This window comes from Myotis myotis, unplaced genomic scaffold (assembly GCF_014108235.1).
Source record: "Myotis myotis isolate mMyoMyo1 unplaced genomic scaffold, mMyoMyo1.p scaffold_m19_p_33, whole genome shotgun sequence".
Lineage (NCBI taxonomy): Eukaryota > Metazoa > Chordata > Mammalia > Chiroptera > Vespertilionidae > Myotis > Myotis myotis.
In genome coordinates, this window is record NW_023416339.1 from 1348503 (window position 1) to 1366632 (window position 18130).

General features: G+C 41.9%; 1 protein-coding gene across 4 annotated transcripts in view; it reads left to right on the forward strand.

Moving 5' to 3' along the window:
- Nucleotides 1–18130, forward strand: part of ADGRE3 (adhesion G protein-coupled receptor E3) — a 50883-nt gene that overhangs the window by 17490 nt on the left and 15263 nt on the right. For 3 of the 4 annotated variants that reach the window (XM_036302757.1, XM_036302758.1, XM_036302759.1), the window contains 4 exons: nucleotides 257–294; nucleotides 4613–4796; nucleotides 7490–7609; nucleotides 15619–15803. In XM_036302757.1, the coding sequence (XP_036158650.1) occupies nucleotides 257–294; nucleotides 4613–4796; nucleotides 7490–7609; nucleotides 15619–15803 (527 nt within the window). The remainder of the gene's footprint in view (nucleotides 1–256; nucleotides 295–4612; nucleotides 4797–7489; nucleotides 7610–15618; nucleotides 15804–18130) is intronic. The other variant, XM_036302760.1, reaches the window with a different exon arrangement.

Sequence of the window (18130 nt, forward strand, 5' to 3'; positions counted from 1 at the left end):
CAAACTGTACCCACCAAAAATGTCTCCAGCCATTATCAGTGTCCCCTGAGGGCAAAATCACCCCCAGTGGAAAAACACTGCTCTACACTGTAACAAGGAACTTGGACTCTGATCCCCCAAACAGCAAAGAAGCTTGTCAATGAACATAATTAGTTTGACTTCAGACATTCTCCATTCAAGTTATTCACCTTACCTGCCCACCTCTCCATCCTTTCACTCTCATCCCCACAGTAACTTCCCATGATGTCTTTTGCAGATATCACCTCCTCAAGCACAACCAAAGGCAATAAAGAGGTGAGTGGAAGCTGAGTCCTGGAACCTAGCCTGGTAACAAATACTTACAAAGCCAAAAATTAGCAAATGACGATGGGTACTAGATATTACATGTGTACTACATATTATAGATCATATATTGATGCATCATATGCAATATATATTTTAATATGTAATGTATGTTAATTTTAATGTAAGCTAATTATAATGTAAGTTCATTATAATATAATATCGCTAGACAATTTATATTATGTATAATTATGAGATATACATATATTATAGTTGACCTTTGAATATGGATACTGACCTCCCCCATGCAGTTGAAAACCCCCAGAAACTTAGCTACTAATAGCCTACTGTTGACCAGAAGTCTTACTGATAACATAGTTGGTTAACACATATTTTATATATTACATGTATCATACACTGTATTCTTACAATAAAATAAGCTAGAAAATGTTATTAAGAAAATCATAAGGAAGAGAAAATACATTTATGGTATTTATTGAAAAAATTCACATATAAGTAGACCCATTCAATTCAAACCATGTTGTTTGAGAGTCAACTATATACCACCATGTTTATCACTATACGTATGTCACTATATATCTCACTATAGCGATAGATAGAGTGTGTGTGTGTGTGTGTGTGTGTGTGTGTGTGTGTGTGCACTGCCCCGTAAAGATAGGATTTATCCCAGACCAAGAAAAACAAACTAAATAAGACTGTATTAGGGTATGCTGAGCTGCGGCAACAGAGGCCCAATTATTCAATGGCTTTTAAAAGATAGATTTTTATTACTTTCTGAGTTAACAGTCCAGAGGTGAACAGTCTAGGCTGGCGATGGGATTCTGCTCTGTGAGGCCATTAAGAGTGCCCACATTCTTTCCAACCCCTGGCATCTTGTCCTCAACTGCATGGTCAAACATGGGTTGCTGCAATGTTGCATTCATAGGGAGAGGGGAGGGGAAGTCTAGGGCACATTGTCTGGAGGGCAGAGTGAAGGGAGAGAGTGATCCAGGTGAAATTTGTGGGATTCATTCAGTTACTAAAAGGAAGAAGGGAAAATGGATACTTTAAGATAGCTAAAAAAGAGAGAGATATCAAGAAAGTACCTATTAGGTAGTAATCATTTAGTGTCTGTAAATCAACTCTGAATTTTAATATTTTTGTTAAATAATTCATGTCTCTGAGAATGTCCAGTTGAGTAGAATAGGCTCATTCCTTCTTCTGCCCTCACCCTGCCCTACTGCAGAGGGAGTGTTCATGCCTTGCCCTCCCAATCTCCAGGCCTCCAGGTACATGCTATCCTCTCTACCTGAAATTTCTTTTCCCAGTTCATAACCTGGCTGGGTTTTTGTCACTCTTCTTTGCCCGAGACTCCATTCAGGTATCACATACTTCTGGAGGGCCTCCCTAAACAACCTCCATCTGAGTTAATATCCCCTTCCCCATGTGTTTATGGTGGGAGGCTGTGGCAGGAGAGGCTCCCACCACCACCACTGTACTGGCAGCCATCAGCCTGGCTTATGGCTGAGCAGAGCTCCTCCCATGTGAGTGCCTTGACCACCAGAGGGCAGCTCCTGCATTGAGCGTCTGCCCCCTGGTGGTCAGTGTGTGTCATAGTGACCAGTCATTCCCAGTCTTTCTGCTGTTAGGGTCAGTTTGCATATTAGCCTTTTATTATATAGGATAAAGGCCTAGTGCATGGGTGGGGGCCAGCTGGTTTGCCCTGAAGGGTGTCCCAGATCAGGGTGGGGGTCCCGCTGGGGTGCCTGGACAGCCTGGGTAAGGGGTTGATGGCTGTTTGCAGCTGGTCACACCCCCTTCAGGGTGGGTTTCCCCACTGGGGTGCCTGGCCAGCCTGAGTGAGGGGCTGATGGTTGTTTGCAGGCTGGTCACACCCCTTTCAAGGTGGGGGTCCCCAATGGGGTGCCTGGCCAGTCTGGGTGAGGGGCTGAAGGCCGTTTTCAGGCTGGCCAAGCCCCCAGGTGACGGAAGCTCTCAGTTCCTTTTTTTCTTTTTTTTTTTATTCTGAGATTTATTTACATTCTATAATTGAAACTTTGTAGCCTTGAGAGGAGCTCAGAGCCAGCCAGGGTGGGCGGGAGGGAAGCCTCCTGCTCGCTCCAGCTCCATGGCCATGGCCGGCTGAAAGCAGGTATCTGGGGTTTATTTATCTTCTATAATTGAAACTTTGTTGCTTTGAGTAGAGCTCAGAGCCCGCCGTGGCAAGCGGGAAGCTTGGCTTCCTCCATCATTGGGGCAACCAAGCCTCCTGCTTGCTCCAGCTCCGTGGCTGCTGGCCGCCATCTTGGTTGGTTTAATTTGCATATAGTCGCTCTGATTGGCTGGTGGGCGTGGCTTAAGGCATAGCGAAGGTATGGTCAATTTGCATGTTTGTCTTTTATTAGTGTAGATAATATTTGAGACTGGGACATTCTTTGTTGTGGGGGTTTTCCCATACATTAGAGGATGTGGAGCAGTATCTCTGGCCTCCACCCACCGGATATCAGGAGCATCCCTTAGTGGTGACATCCATAAATATCTCCAGACTTTACCAAATGGCCCCAGGGCAAGCATGTGAAACTCAAAGGCTAACATGGGCCAAATAAACAAGGTTTAAGTTTATGTGGGCCACATAAAAGCAAAAGCTTCAATTTTCATAGAAATGTGGGTTTCTTTCAATTGGCTGAAATAAAAGAGTAATCTTTAACATAAAATAATAAAACATTTAATAAAAATTAATGTTTTTTCTTGAACATTAACTTACCAGACACTGAATAACTGCATAAATTAATAAGCATAATGCAAATAAACCTATTTTTCTTGCTCTCCAAAAGCAAAATATTTTCTGCTGTATAATGTATTTCTCTCTTTACCGCATCCAGCGTGGCTAGAGAGCGGACAGGAGTCCTGAGTAGGGGCGACAGGAGATTGAGAAAATGAAAGAGACAGACACAGAGACAGTAGAGAAAGCTGGGACCGGGTGGGACAGCTGGCCCTCTGATGGAGAGACAGTGACCCAGAGCCAGTGCAGGGCATTTATTATATACAGTATAATTCCAAGAAGTTTTACTAGATTTTAAAACAAAGGAAATTATGTGAAATCATGATTAAAGATCAAGCTATAGTCATGGTTAAAGATCAAGCTGTAATTTTTCATTCTTTTTTTTTCTTTTTCTTTTTTTTTTAAATATATTTTATTGATTTTTTACAGAGAGGAAGGGAGAGGGATAGAGAGTTAGAAACATTGATGGTGAGAGAAACATCGATCAGCTGCCTCCTGCACATCTCCTACTGGGGATGTGCCCGCAACCCAGGTACATGCCCTTGACCAGAATCGAACCTGGCACCCTTCACTCTGCAGGCTGACGCTCTATCCACTGAGCCAAACCGGTTTCGGCTAATTTTTCATTCTTGTGGCTTCTTTGTAATAGTCACTCCTGGCTAAGCCCGGATAATTGAGTCCGTTCCTTGGGCCTGGCTGAGCTTAGATAATGAAACCCACCCCCTGGCACCTGAGCTAAGGGTCAGGCTGACAACGTACCTGCCTCTGGCATGGTGCGTTTCCAGGATGTGGCTCTGCCAACACCACTGGACTCAGCTGACAATAATTTAAAAAATGTTCAATGTGCCTTCCCAGGCACTCTCTACACTGTTGCGCACACCAAACAAGTCAGTATAAGACTAATGACATGGCAATCAGATGCTAAAATATTAGCCGCTGGTATTAGTGTAGAGAAATGGTGTGCCTGCACATAAGGCGCGTAAGGGTAATGAATGCAGCACAATTATAGTACTTGGTCATTAGTGTTGTAGTTTGTTATTACTAATTATGTATGACAGAATATTGTAAAAATTAAGTAACAAAATTTTTATTAAAACATTTCTAACAAACCGTTATATTGGCTGGGCCACAAAAATATTCATTGTGGGTCGCAAGTTTGACATGCTTGCCCCAGGGGCTCAAAATTGCCTGGGTTGAGAACCTGGTCTATTTCGAGCAAACACACCACTTCCCTATTGGGGAAGTGATAATTAACCCTTGTCCTGTATTTACCAGGCACAGACATGTAGCATCTTCTAACTCATTTAATTTTGCCAAAAACTCCATAGGGTCCTATTACTGTCCCCATCCTAAAGTGGGGAAACTGAGGCACAGAGCAATTGAGTGACTTTCCCAAGGTCACACAGCCAGTGAATGGTGGAGTCAGGATTTTAACTGGGTCCTCTGGTTCCAGAACTTGCTTTCTCATGTTTTCTACTGTCCCTTGGGGTTGTGGGGACCTATCAGAGTGGATTATTATTGTTATTGTTGTTGTTTATATATTTAAAGCTACAACGAGTTGTTGAAAATTTTGAGTCACTTCTCACCAACACGACTCTGTGGGAATCAGGAGAGGAGAGAGAAGTTGCATCCAAGGCCACATCTATTCTCCAGACTATGGAATCCAATGTTCTAGAAACTGCCTTGAATGCCCCAGACCAAGAAATCCAGAAACTTCAAAACAATACTGTGGGTAAGGAGACAATAAGACCTGATGCTCATGGAGTGGGGTGGTGGGGTTTCTGGCTACTAGCTGGGGTCTGTATTAAGCAGTTAGAAAATAAATAAATACATTGCATGAGCCAATTTATATAAAATGCTGTAAATTTGCAAACTAATCTATTATGACAGGGAGGGGAGAGTGGAGGGATAAAAAGGAGGCAAGAGAAAATTTGGGGAAACTTGGGGCTCATGGAAATGCTCACTACCTTGATTGTGTTGGTGGTTTTACAGGTGTATACACCAATAAAACTAATCAAATTGTACACGCTAACATACATCCAAATACACCTCCATAGAACTGCTAAAAAAAAAAAAAAAAAAAGATTCTCAGTGGTTTTCAATCCTGGGTCTGGGATTTAGGCTTAAAAAGTATTTTTTAAATCTAGTGCCTGCATAACCTAATAACACATGTAGAAGAAACATCTTATGAGATATTTTTTAAATGAAAATCCTTTTATTGCACTTGTCATACATATTACACAACCATGTGACATGACATGTTAATTAGCTTGACTATGGTTGTCATTTCACTAGGTATATATTGTGTAAAATCATCATACTGTAAACCTTAAATATATACAATTTTTCTTTTTAAAAATAAAATACCACAGCAAAACCAAGTATTAAATTTTTAATTAGGAAAATACATAAACAAAACTAATTTAGACCAACCAAATCTGCCCATATCCCAGTCTTCCAATCCTATACCTAGTTAGGTACATGTGTGATGAGGAGGACACATATCTGTTGTGTATGTTATCTTTTCAATACAGTTCCACAAAACCTATTTTCTTCACTCATTATCTCACTAACATCTTTCCGTGAAACTTCAGACAGCATCATTACCTACATTATTGTCTTCAGTGACTTATAGAGTTGCATTGTATGAGTGTGCCATAATTTATTTTCCTATTCTGGGAAATGTGGGGTTTTGCCAAACAATCCTGTGATAAAGACCACTAAAAATTTATCTGTTTGTATTTTTTGATATTTTCTTAGGATGAATTCATAAAGGAGGAGTTGTTAGGTCAAGGGGAGAAAACATTTTAGACTTTTGATATATATCACTATATGGGCCTCCAGAAATATTTGTTGTGTTTTATTCAGCTCAGGGATATCAAAGGATTGGTGTATGCTTAACGAACCATTTTTGTTTACCAACTTAGCTGATAAAATACTTTATGCTCTATAAAAATAATAATAATGAAAATACATTTAAATGGTAAAAGAAAATCTAGTACCTAACCATCTTGGGAAACTGGAATCTGGACACTTTCATTATCAATTGAACCATTTTCCAAATTACAAATAATTCTCATCTGTCCTGATTTGACCAGGTTCTAATTGTTTAATCAGGTAACCAGTGCCCTCATCTCAGTGAGCTTCAGTCTCTTCAACTGTAAAATGGGATTATAATAATGCATATAATGCTGAGACCAGATGCTGCTTATTTGGGAGATTTCAGGAAAGTCTAAAGCATGAGCCAAGACAGGCTATTTGTATGGAAAAGCCACTGGAAATAGCTTGGGTGGGCCCACAGTGGTGAGGCAGGGTCTCAGGGAATCCCAGGGCAGGGTGAACAGTGATAGCCAGGTTTATGAAGACTCAGATATGGCGCCTGCCTGCTGGCTCTGTGAGGAGAGGGCTCAGAAAAGGAGCCATGGCCTCTGCCAACACTTCTGTCTGGGAGAACTCTGCCCCTACAGCTCACCCGGATGCCAGACACTTCAGTTCCTCTTTGTATGTTCCTGGTGCCTTTCAAGCTGCTGCCCCAGTTCTGGAGCTCAGAATGAGTCTGAGTAAGTCCATGCACAGGTCCTTTAAGAGGAACTGCCTGGGACTCCAGAAGCTCTTGGTCTCACTCAGTCACAATCCCTGCTGATTTTTACAACCAGAAGTTATGGAAACTTCTCCTCACAGCACTGGATCCCTGAAATGAGAAGCCTGTTTTGGGGTTCTCAGGGGTGACCTCTGCAACCGAGATACCCCTCCTGATTTTTATCCACCACACGTGGGTGTGGGACCAGCCCATTCCACATCTCTACCCCTCCTACCAGTCTCAATGTGGCTTATTCCTTAAATCCTTAGTTATAGGAGTTCTGTTTAGCTACATTTCAGGTGGTTCTGAATGATAATTGTCAGTAGTTTAGTAGTGCTTTTGATGTGATTGTGGGAGGATTCGAGTACCACATTTACCTACACCCCCATCATAACCTTAAGCCTTGGAGAGGACCCCTAATTCTGAACCTCAGTTTCCTCATCTAAATAATGGTCCTTCGTGGGGTTATATGATGCTGTCATAAGATGACAATGTATCAGGCTCTTAGCTCAGTGCCTGGCATCCCCTACACCAGTGATGGCAAACCTATGACACGTGAACTCATTTTTTTGGTTGATTTTTCTTTGTTAAATGGCATTTAAATATATAAAATAAATATCAAAAATATAAGTCTTTGTTTTACTATGGTTGCAAAGATCAAAAAATTTCTATATGTGACATGGCACCAGAGTTAAGTTAGCGTTTTTCAAAATGCTGACATGCTGCGCTCAAAAGGTTCACCATCACTGCCCTACACATTCAGTAAATGTGGCCTGTTTTTGTTGCTGTGCACATTTTTTAAAACTTATAATAACAGTAAGCTTGCCTGGCACTTTTCTTACCAGCTATTGAAACTCGAGTTGTTACAGACAATTGCTCCAAGGAAAGAAACATCTTCAACTTGAACGCCCAAATGAACTCACTGGACATCCATTGCAATGACATCATCCAGGGAAACCTACAAGGTACATGTGGTGACTGCATTCAGAATCCCTAAGACACACACAGCAATATCTCTGTGTGAGTCATAAGGAAACAGTCCCCAATAAGTTCCGACTTGATGGGTTTGTTACCCTAAAATTGTGTCAGTTGAGTCTTATCCTAAAAGAAAGACATCTTCCCAAAGTGGAAGCTTTTTATTCTTCTGCATGGAATAGACTTCTTTGTAATTTGGGGGCTGCTCCATCCATATCTCAGTTTGGGTTCACCCAGAAGCAGTTTCTAGAAGAATTGTAAGGGGTTCCAGCATAAGAAGTTCATTTAGGGGGTGATCCAAGGAAGCAGCAGTAAGTGTATTAATCAGAGTTCTCCAGAGAAACCAATAGAATGTGTGTGAAGAGAGACAGAGACAGATTTCAAGGAACTGCCTCATGTTATTGTGGAGGCTGGCAAGTCTAAATTATAGCCAGGGAAGAGCTGATGTTGTAGCTCAAGTCCAAAGACAGTCTGAAGACAATTCCCTCTTCCTCAGGGGAGGTCAGTCTTTTCCTTAAGACCTTCAACTGATTGGATGAGGCCCACCCATAAGATGGAGGATAATCTGCTTTACTCAAGCCTAACTATTTAAGCTTTAATCTCAAGATCCATTCATGCTGTCACAAATAGCAGTATTTCAACTCTTCTTATGGCTGAGTAGTATTCCATTGTACTCATGTATCACATCTTTATCTATGGATGGACCTTAAGAATATTATGCTAAGCAAAACAAGTCAATCAGAAAAGGTAAGAGCCATATAATTTCACTCATATGTGGGATATAAAACTGAAACTCACAGATACAGACAACAGTACCGTGGTTACCAGAGGGAAAGGGGGTGGGGGACAGTAAAAGGTAAAGGGGGCCAAATATTTGGTGACAGAAGATGATTTGCCTTTGGATGGTGGATACATAAGGCAATATACAGATCATGTATCATAGAAATGTACACTTGAAGTAGATTGAGAACCAAGATGGCGGCATAGGTTAACGCCGGAGTTTGCTGCTTTGAACAACTACTTCAAAAGTGAAACCAAAAAACGGAAGGGACATCACCCAGAACCACAGGAACGCTGGCTGAGTGGAAGTCCTACAACTAGGAGGAAAGAGAAACGCTTACGGACACTCAGAGGAGGCACAGTGCTGAAGTCAAATTCTGAGGTGCGGAGTGCGCAGTGCGCGGAGCGGGCTGGCGGCGGAGGGCGCGGTTGGCGTTTTCAATCGGGAGGGAGTCGCAGAATCTGAGCTCCAGATCCGGGCGAGTCTTTAGGGACCCACACTCAAACGGGAGAAGCGGGACTGTCTGGCTTCGGTCAGAGCGAGTGCAGCTTTCTCTCTGAGCTTTGCAGCGGGTGCTGGGACTCAGAGAGGCAGAGCCCCTGGGGACAGGACTGAGAGCCGCCATAACTGCTCTCTCCGGCCCACCCTGTTGATCCTGTGGGACCCGCCCCGCCCAAGCCCTGCACAGAGGCTTTTGCCGGATAGCCTCAGGCAAAGGCTAGATTAGCACCTCCCTAGAGGACAGAAGTTCTCTCACTGCTGACACAGCTGATTCTCATAGCCACTTGGCCTGGAGGTCAAACCCTCCCTGGAATTAGCTACAACAATCAAGATTTAACTATAAGACTGCGAACAAAGACCACTAGGGGGTGCACCAAGGAAGCATAACAAAATGCGGAAACAAAGAAACAGGACAAAATTGTCAATGGAAGATATAGAGTTCAGAACCACACTTTTAAGGTCTCTCAAGAACTGTTTAGAAGCCGCCGATAAACTTAATGAGATCTACAAGAAAACTAATGAGACCCTCGATCTTATATTGGGGAACCAACTAGAAATTAAGCATACACGGACTGAAATAACGAATATTATACAGACTCCCGACAGCAGACCAGAGGAGCGCAAGAATCAAGTCAATGATTTGAAATGCGAGGAAGCAAAAAACACCCAACCGGAAAAGCAAAATGAAAAAAGAATCCAAAAATGCGAGGATAGTGTAAGGAGCCTCTGGGACAGCTTCAAGCGTACCAACATCAGAATTATAGGGGTGCCAGAAGATGAGAGAGAGCAAGATATTGAAAACCTATTTGAAGAAATAATGACAGAAAACTTCCCCCACCTGGTGAAAGAAATGGACTTACAGGTCCAAGAAGCGCGGAGAACCCCAAACAAAAGGAATCCAAAGAGGACCACACCAAGACACATCATAATTAAAATGCCAAGAGCAAAAGATAAAGAGAGAATCTTAAAAACAGCAAGAGAAAGAAACTCAGTTACCTACAAGGGAATACCCATACGACTGTCAGCTGATTTCTCAACAGAAACTTTGCAGGCCAGAAGGGAGTGGCAAGAAATATTCAAAGTGATGAATACCAAGAACCTACAACCAAGATTACTTTATCCAGCAAAGCTATCATTCAGAATTGAAGGTCAGATAAAGAGCTTCACAGATAAGGAAAAGCTAAAGGAGTTCATCACCACCAAACCAGGATTATATGAAATGCTGAAAGGTATCCTTTAAGAAGAGGAAGAGGAAGAAAAAGGTAAAGATACAAATTATGAACAACAAATATGCATCTATCAACAAGTGAATCTAAGAATCAAGTGAATAAATAATCTGATGAACAGAATGAACTGGTGATTATAATAGAATCAGGGACATAGAAAGGGAATGGACTGACTATTCCTGGGGGGAAAGGGGTGTGGGAGATGTGGGAAGAGACTGGACAAAAATCGTGCACCTATGGATGAGGACAGTGGGTGGGGAGTGAGGGCGGAGGGTGGGGCGGGAACTGGGAGGAGGGGAGTTATGGGGGGGAAAAAAAGAGGAACAAATGTAATAATCTGAACAATAAAGATTTAATTTAAAAAAAAAAAAGAAATGTACACTTGAAACCTATATAATCTTATTAACCAATGTCACCCCAATAAATATAAAATTTTAAAAATAAAATAACTATAAGAATACTATAAGAATTCAAGCAAAAACAAAAATTTTTAAAGGATGCAGATAGATAGATAGATAGATATTAATCTCATCTAAAAAATACCTCCACAGCAACATCCAGACTGATGTTTGACCAAATATCTGTGTACCATGAACTTGCCACGTTAACATAAAATTAACTACTCAAGTTGTGGAGAGAGGAAGTGAGTGGAGAAAAGGCAGCCAATACAGGGATTGTTATGTTAGTGAACAGGTTACTGCTGGTGGTAACTGGAGCTCAATCCCACTGAGTTATTCCACTAAAGGAGAAGGCGTTGGGCCATTTATCTAACTGCGCTGATTCATCACTGGTTGAGGACCCACCTGGGGAGTTCATTTCCAGACCCTTCCATTCTGCCCTGAGTGCAGACCAAACACATTCTCTCACGGAAAGCTCCCAGGCAGAGTTCAGCTGCCTGAGTAAAACCCATCAGCATATAAAGAAACCAAGAGTGCCAAGAAATAAAGTCAGGGTGCCTACAGCATCTGCATACAAAGGAGTAGATTGTTACTATTAATTGTCCCAGTGTTATCAAACTCTGACTTTTGTTTTGGGGGAGGGGAGGTGAAGGGCAGTTAGAAATGAATTCAGCTTTATTTGATTCACATTATCTAGTCATTTTTTTTTACTTTTTTTTTTTTCAACTACAGTTAACATTCAGGATTATATTAGTTTTAGGTGTACAGCATACTGGTTAGACTTTTACGTAACTTACAAAGTGATCCCCCTGATAAGTCTAGTATTCACCTGACCATACCTAGTTATTATAACATTATTGACTACATTCCCTATGCTGGACTTTGCATCCCCGTGACTATTTTGTAACTGCCAAGACTCTCTGATTTTTTTTCCAAGAGAAACCAAAAATTGAGTTGTTGGCATGAAAACTGTTAGGTTAGGTGGCTCAGGAGGCGGCGCAAGAAATAGAGTCCAGTGAATCAGAAAAGAAAGGAAAGGAAAAGGTTTATTCTGCGTCCCCGGGAGACCCACGTACCCCAAGGACAGGGCACGTGGATTCACGCCAACAGGGAGGGGGGCGCTTTTTTTATACTGCGGTTGGGTGAGGGGCGGGGACATGAGCTGAGGAATTCTCTGCTGCAGGGAATGGGCGGAATATTCAGGACGAAGTTCTTATCTGTGTGGGGGTATGTGAATTCAGGGAGAAGAAGCTGGTATCTGTGTCTGGCACCTTGATCTGTGAGAAATTCCAGGGGAAGTCCATTATCTTGTCATGTCTGCATGTATCCGATCCTGGGCTCTCTCCGACCTAACAAAAACCTTTAATTTTTCCATTTTGCAAGAATACTTAGCTAAAACTGCTATAGCAAGATAAATGGGGTCTTGAAATCCAATCACGTAAATATGGATACAGTTGTCTGTACTGTCCGTCAAAACTCCCAAAGTAAAACATGAACAACAAACTGCATTCTGATCTGAGACAATCTCATGAGACAATCAGTTCCTATCACTTTCCTCCCTCAAGAAGATAAGTACTTGTTGCTGGAGAGGATGTGGAGAAAAAGGAACACTTGTGCACTGCTGGTGGGAATGCAGACTGGTGCAGCCACTATGGAAGACAGTATGGAGTTTCCTTAAAAAACTGAAAATGGAACTCCCATTTGACCCTGTGATCCCACTTCTAGGAATATATCCCAAGAAACCAGAAACACCAATCAGAAAGGATATATGCACCCCTATGTTCATAGCAGCACAATTCACCATAGCTAAGATCTGGAAACAGCCTAAGTGCCCATCAGTAGATGAATGGATCAGAAAACTGTGGTACATCTACACGATGGAATACTATGCTGCTCTAAAAAGGAAGGAACTCTTACCATTTGCAACGTCATGGATGGAACTGGAGAGCATTATGCTAAGTGAAATAAGCCAGTCAATGAAGGAAAAATACCACATGATCTCACTCATTCATGGATAATAGAGACCATTATAAACTTTTGAACAATAATAGATACAGAGGCAGAGCTGCCTCAAACAGATTGTCAAACTGCAGCAGGAAGGCCGGGGAGGGTTGCGGGGCAGGAGGTAGGGGGGTAAGAGATCAACTAAAGGACTTGTATGCATGCATATAAGCATAACCAGTGGACATAAGACATTGGGGGATAGGGGAGGCTAGGGGACTGTCTAGGGCGGGGGGATAAAATGGACACATATGTAATACCCTTTGTAATACTTTAAGCAATAAAAAAAAAAAGTCAAAAAAAAAAGTCAAAAAAAAAAAAGAAGATAAGTACTTGAATCTGCCTCCATTTGTGAATGGACCAGGCAGAGGAGGGGCGCCAACCTCCAATCACATAATTTCACACTTGCATTATCATGGGATTCCTCTGCAATTCACAATTTGTAGAGAGCGCAAGACTTCACACAGTACAGGCTACCAAAATCACATCTTCAGCCCAGTTTGCTCCTTGGTCACACCCTGGGGTACTGGGGCTTAGGATTTCAACATGTAGATTCATGAGGACACAGCTCAGCCCAGAACAGCTGTCTATGCTGATGGCTTAAATAAATTATATGCATCACAGTGGGATTCCATGTGCTTTGAGGAGTACCTGGCACAGATGTGCCCAGCAGGAGACTATTTATCATCCCCTAATGGGCTCTGTGGTCTCATCTCCAAGCATTTGCATTGGCTGTTTCCCTGCCAGGAATGACAACCATCACTTTGTTGGGTGAACTTTGACTCTTCTTTTAATACAGCTCAACTTTCACCTCCCAGGACTGCCCACTTCCATCACAGCACCAGAGTCAGGCCATCCCTCCCCAGCATGAACCTACCTTATCTTGGCATCTACCATGTTGTGTTGTATCTGTTGATTGACACAGCCCTGTCTCCTTCATACTGGGATCCCTTTCAGGGCGGGAACCATTAATTCTTTCTCTATAGGCACTGTATCTGGCAAACAATAACAAAAGCTCGTCAAATTAAATCCACTGTTAGGCTGAAGCCTTAACATTACTAATGAGAGAAAAGAACCCATTGATGGATGTGTGACAAACTCATAAGGGACATTTCTCTGTCCTTCAGGTTCTGCTTGGATTCCCAGCCTCAGCACTATTAACATATGGGGCCAGGTTATTCTCTGGGGTGGGGCCCATAGTGTTTTGAGCACTATATCCTTGGCCTTGGCCCACTGGATGCCAATAGCAACCCCCCAGTTGTGACAACCAAATATGCTTCCAGACAGTGCCCTATGTTCTCTGAAGGGGGCAGAATCACCCTCAATTGAGAACTGCTGGTCTACAGTAATCTTATAATTTATCTTCAAACAGTGACAATTTTAAAATTGGAAGTGGGTACTATTAAATTACACCAGGACACCAGGTGTGAACTGGGACTTTATAGGTAATTATAGATGTAACACACCCTTCCTCCCATAAAACATATCACTGAATAAACCCACAAGGCCATGGAGACCAATCTTGGGAACCTCTACAGCCACTCTTCTCTTTCCTGCTTGTGATTTGCTCTTATGCCAAGATATTTCAGATGAAAAATAAGCAATTTCTAAGCATAAAAACAGGCGAGTATATCACCTGCCTGTTTTCTAACCACCTACTAGTGTTTCATTCTGACAACAGAAGTTGACTTTAACTTTAAGAAACAAGTGGCTCTCCTACCTCTGATCCCTTGAGTGAGGCCAGAGAAATCTGATTAGAAAAACTGCACAGCTAGTCACTGGCAAAACTGGGATTTGAATGCAGAAACCCAGTTCTTTCCTCTCAACTCTTAAATACTCGCTATATGCAGCCTCTTTGCCACATGGACTTCTCAGCAGCACAAAGAATAATGAGTACTTATTGACATGGAAATATCTATATAAAAACACTGGGTGTAACATCACGACCAAGGCTCGACCAATCAGAAGGAAGTCAGTCCTGCAGGGGTCGTCTTAGAAACGGCTGCACCCTCCCCAAGCTATTTCCCACGAGGACAGCGAGGTTTGAGGCAGGAACCGCCCTCGGAGTGTAGCTGCACTGAGTCCTGGGTCCTCTTAGCAACAGCTGCGCCCTCCCCTAGCTGTTTCCAGTAAGGGCGAGGTTTGAGGCAGGAACCGGCCCTTGTTGCATGGAGGCATATCTTTATAAAGTTTTAATACATTATATTAGACGTCGTGGTAGTACTGTTTTACCAACAGCATCTAAAGGAATTGCTGCAAATTTACTTCTCAGTGGAAGCACCTTTCATTCCCAATATAAATTACCCATTCCACTAAATGAAATGTCAATTTCTAGACTCAATATAAACAGTGAAGTTGCTAAAACTATTAAAAAGGCCCAACTTCTCATTATTGATGAATGCACCATGGCATCCAGTCATGCTATAAACGCCATAGACAGATTACTAAGAGAAATTTGAATGTTGTATTTGGTGGGAAAGTTCTCCTTTTTTTAAATATATATTTTACTGATTTTTTACAGAGAGGAAGGGAGAAGGACAAAGAGTTAGAAACATCGATGAGAGAGAAACATCAATCAGCCGCCTCCTGCACACCCCGCACTGGGGATGTGCCTGCAACCAAGGCACATGCCCTTGACCAGAATCGAACCTGGGACCCCTCAGTCCGCAGGCCAACGCTCAATCCACTTTAACTTGAATGTTACATGCTCTTCGAAGTCGAAAGAAAGCAACACATAACTGACCATATGCGAAAATGGGTTCAGTTAGGAATATGCCTACTCTGTCTAGAGTTTGTCCTTGTGATTTATTAATAGTCATCACAAATGCTGGCATCACGGGAAACTGTCTTTGAATCAATTTAAATGGGAGGCCAGTATCAGATGGGGACAAATCAATTCTTGGATTCAGAACAACCTCTCCCTCTGCAGATCCTGTTAATACTTGCATTTGGGGAGGAGGAGCATGGGAGGAAGAGTGAACTTACTAGGCACACCCAAGCACAGGTGTGACCATTGTGGAAGCATGATACATGTGGGGCAGGAAAGGGGGCAGAAGGAATGGTGGTGGCACTTTATTTTTCTGTTTCCTCAGGTCCCAGTGCAGTTGTCTTTATTTCATACTCTTCTCTTGGAAATATCATAAATGCAACTTTTTTTGACGGGATAAATGAGGAAGATCAAGTTTACCTGAACTCCCAGGTAGTCAGCGCTGCTATTGGACCCAAAAGGAACACATCGCTCTCCAGGCCTGTGATTCTGAGTTTTCAGCACGTGAAGGTGGGTCAAGCCTGCTATTTGGACTTGCTTGGTTTCACAGATGTAGATGGAACAAATGCATAGCCTCCCAGTCAGTGATTCTGGACCTGAGCTGCCCCATTTCGTAGCCAGGAGCTACCTGTAGCTATTAAGCATTTAAAATGTAGTGGGTTTCACTATACTGGGTGATCCTTGAAGACAGGAACTTTGTTGTTGGCATTTATCATCTCCAGCCGTGGGCAAACTACGGCCCACAGGCCGGATCCAGCCCTTTTGAAATGAATAAAACTATTGAAAAAAAAGACCGTACCCTTTTATGTAATGATGTTTACTTTGAATTTATATTAGTTCACACAAACACTCCATCCATGCTTTTGTTCCAGCCCTCCGTCCAGTTTAAGAACCCATTGTGGCCCTTAAGTCAAAAAGTTTGCCCACCCCTGATAGCCCATGGTCGGCAAACCGCGGCTCATGAACCACATGTGGCTCTTTGGCCCCTTGAGTGTGGCTCTTCCACAAAATACCACGTGCAGGCACGCACGTACAGTGCGATTGAAACCTCATGGCCCATGCGCAGAAGTCGGTATTTTGTGGAAGAGCCACACTCAAAGGGCCAAAGAGCCTCATGTGGCTTGCGAGCTGCAGTTTGCCGAGCCACAGTTTGCCGACCACTGATCTAGACTATCCTAAACCTTGCTTCCCCAATCTCTCACCACACCTCATTAATGAATAATTAGTTTATAGCAGAAACTGCTTCTATTTATCAGAGTCTAGATGGAGGAAAGGGAGATAAAGGAGTAGTAGGTGAAAGGGGAAGGAATGATGAGAATTCTGTCACCTTCTTTCACTTTCCCTTCATTTGCCACTACCACTGGTCAATGATCAACTCGATGATACCTCTAGTCCAAGTGGTACAGATTATCCTATGAGAGGGAGATAAAAGAAATGGATCCTGATGATTGAATACAGAAACAAAAAGTAAGGAGAAAGGATGGGATAAGGAGGAAAGGAAAGTGAGGGATGGTGAGTGCCACGTGGTCATAAAGTACCATAGCTTGCTAATTACTGATCAGTATACACAGTAGAGGTGCCAAGAGCAAGAAAAATTGCTCTATAAAAAAAGAGAAGTAGAGTTGAGAGAGCTAGTAGAAAAGAGATTAGGATAGAGTGAAAAATTAAGAGGAATTTTAGGGGAATAATAGAGACCTTAGAAGAGTTTTTTTAAAAACCAAAGGAAGTGCAGCCAGCATGGCTCAGTGGTTGAGCATCGATCTATGAACCAGGAGATTACAGTTCGATTCCCAGTCAGGGCATATAGGTTGTTGGCTCAATCCTCGGGGGGGGGGCGGGGGGAGGGTGCAGGAGGCAGCTGATTGGTGATTCTCTCTCATCATTGATGTTTCTATCACTCTCTCTCTCACCCTTCCTCTATGAAATCAATAAAAATATATTTTAAAAAATAAAATAAATAAAAACCAAGGAAGATAATAGTTTGCAATTTGCTTTGCAATGTTAACCATTCGCCCCACATTCCACAAAAATATTTAATTAATTAATTAGTTAATTAAATATTTATTTAATTTATTTAGTTAATTAATTAAAATCAAATGTGGTGGGTCTGGATTGAGATTTCAAAGACAGTATTCTGAACACTTAGTATCTCTAGATTTCAAAAACTTAGAAATAAACATGCAAACTATCTTCTTAATAATTTCGATATTGATTACACATGTTGACTTATATTGACATATTAAAACAAAGGCAACTGGAACAGCATCCTACAGAATTATGTCATAACCAGATGCTCTGTAGGGATGCAACACATTAGATAGGCACACCAATAAAATATTTACAATATTTTACCCTATATTTGAATTAAAATGTAAATCTGTTATGTAATCAATTAAATCTATAAATAAAAAAACAACTATTTTGAATATAGTGAGTTAAATGAAAGATATCATTAAAATTAATCTGACTTGTTTTTTTCACCTTTTTTAATAGGGCTAGTAGGAAATTTCAGATTACATCCGTGCTGTTTTTCTTGGGCAGCATGATACTAGTGCATGAAATTATTTTAAATGCAGGTACCTCCTATATCTGTGAAATTTGAACTGAGATATAATATTCAATTGACATGTAACATTTGCATAGAATACTGGTATTAACAGTTAAGACTACAGAACTCAGTCAGAAAAAAAATTAATTTTTTTTGTATCTCAAAGGAGATACAGGCCCCAAAGAGAAGAGTATCTCACTGGTCTCCTTGCCCCCATGAACAGTTGATCTAGAAGCCCTTGGGACAAAGAGAAGAGGCTGAGGGCTAATTTTATCCTCTATCTCCTGGT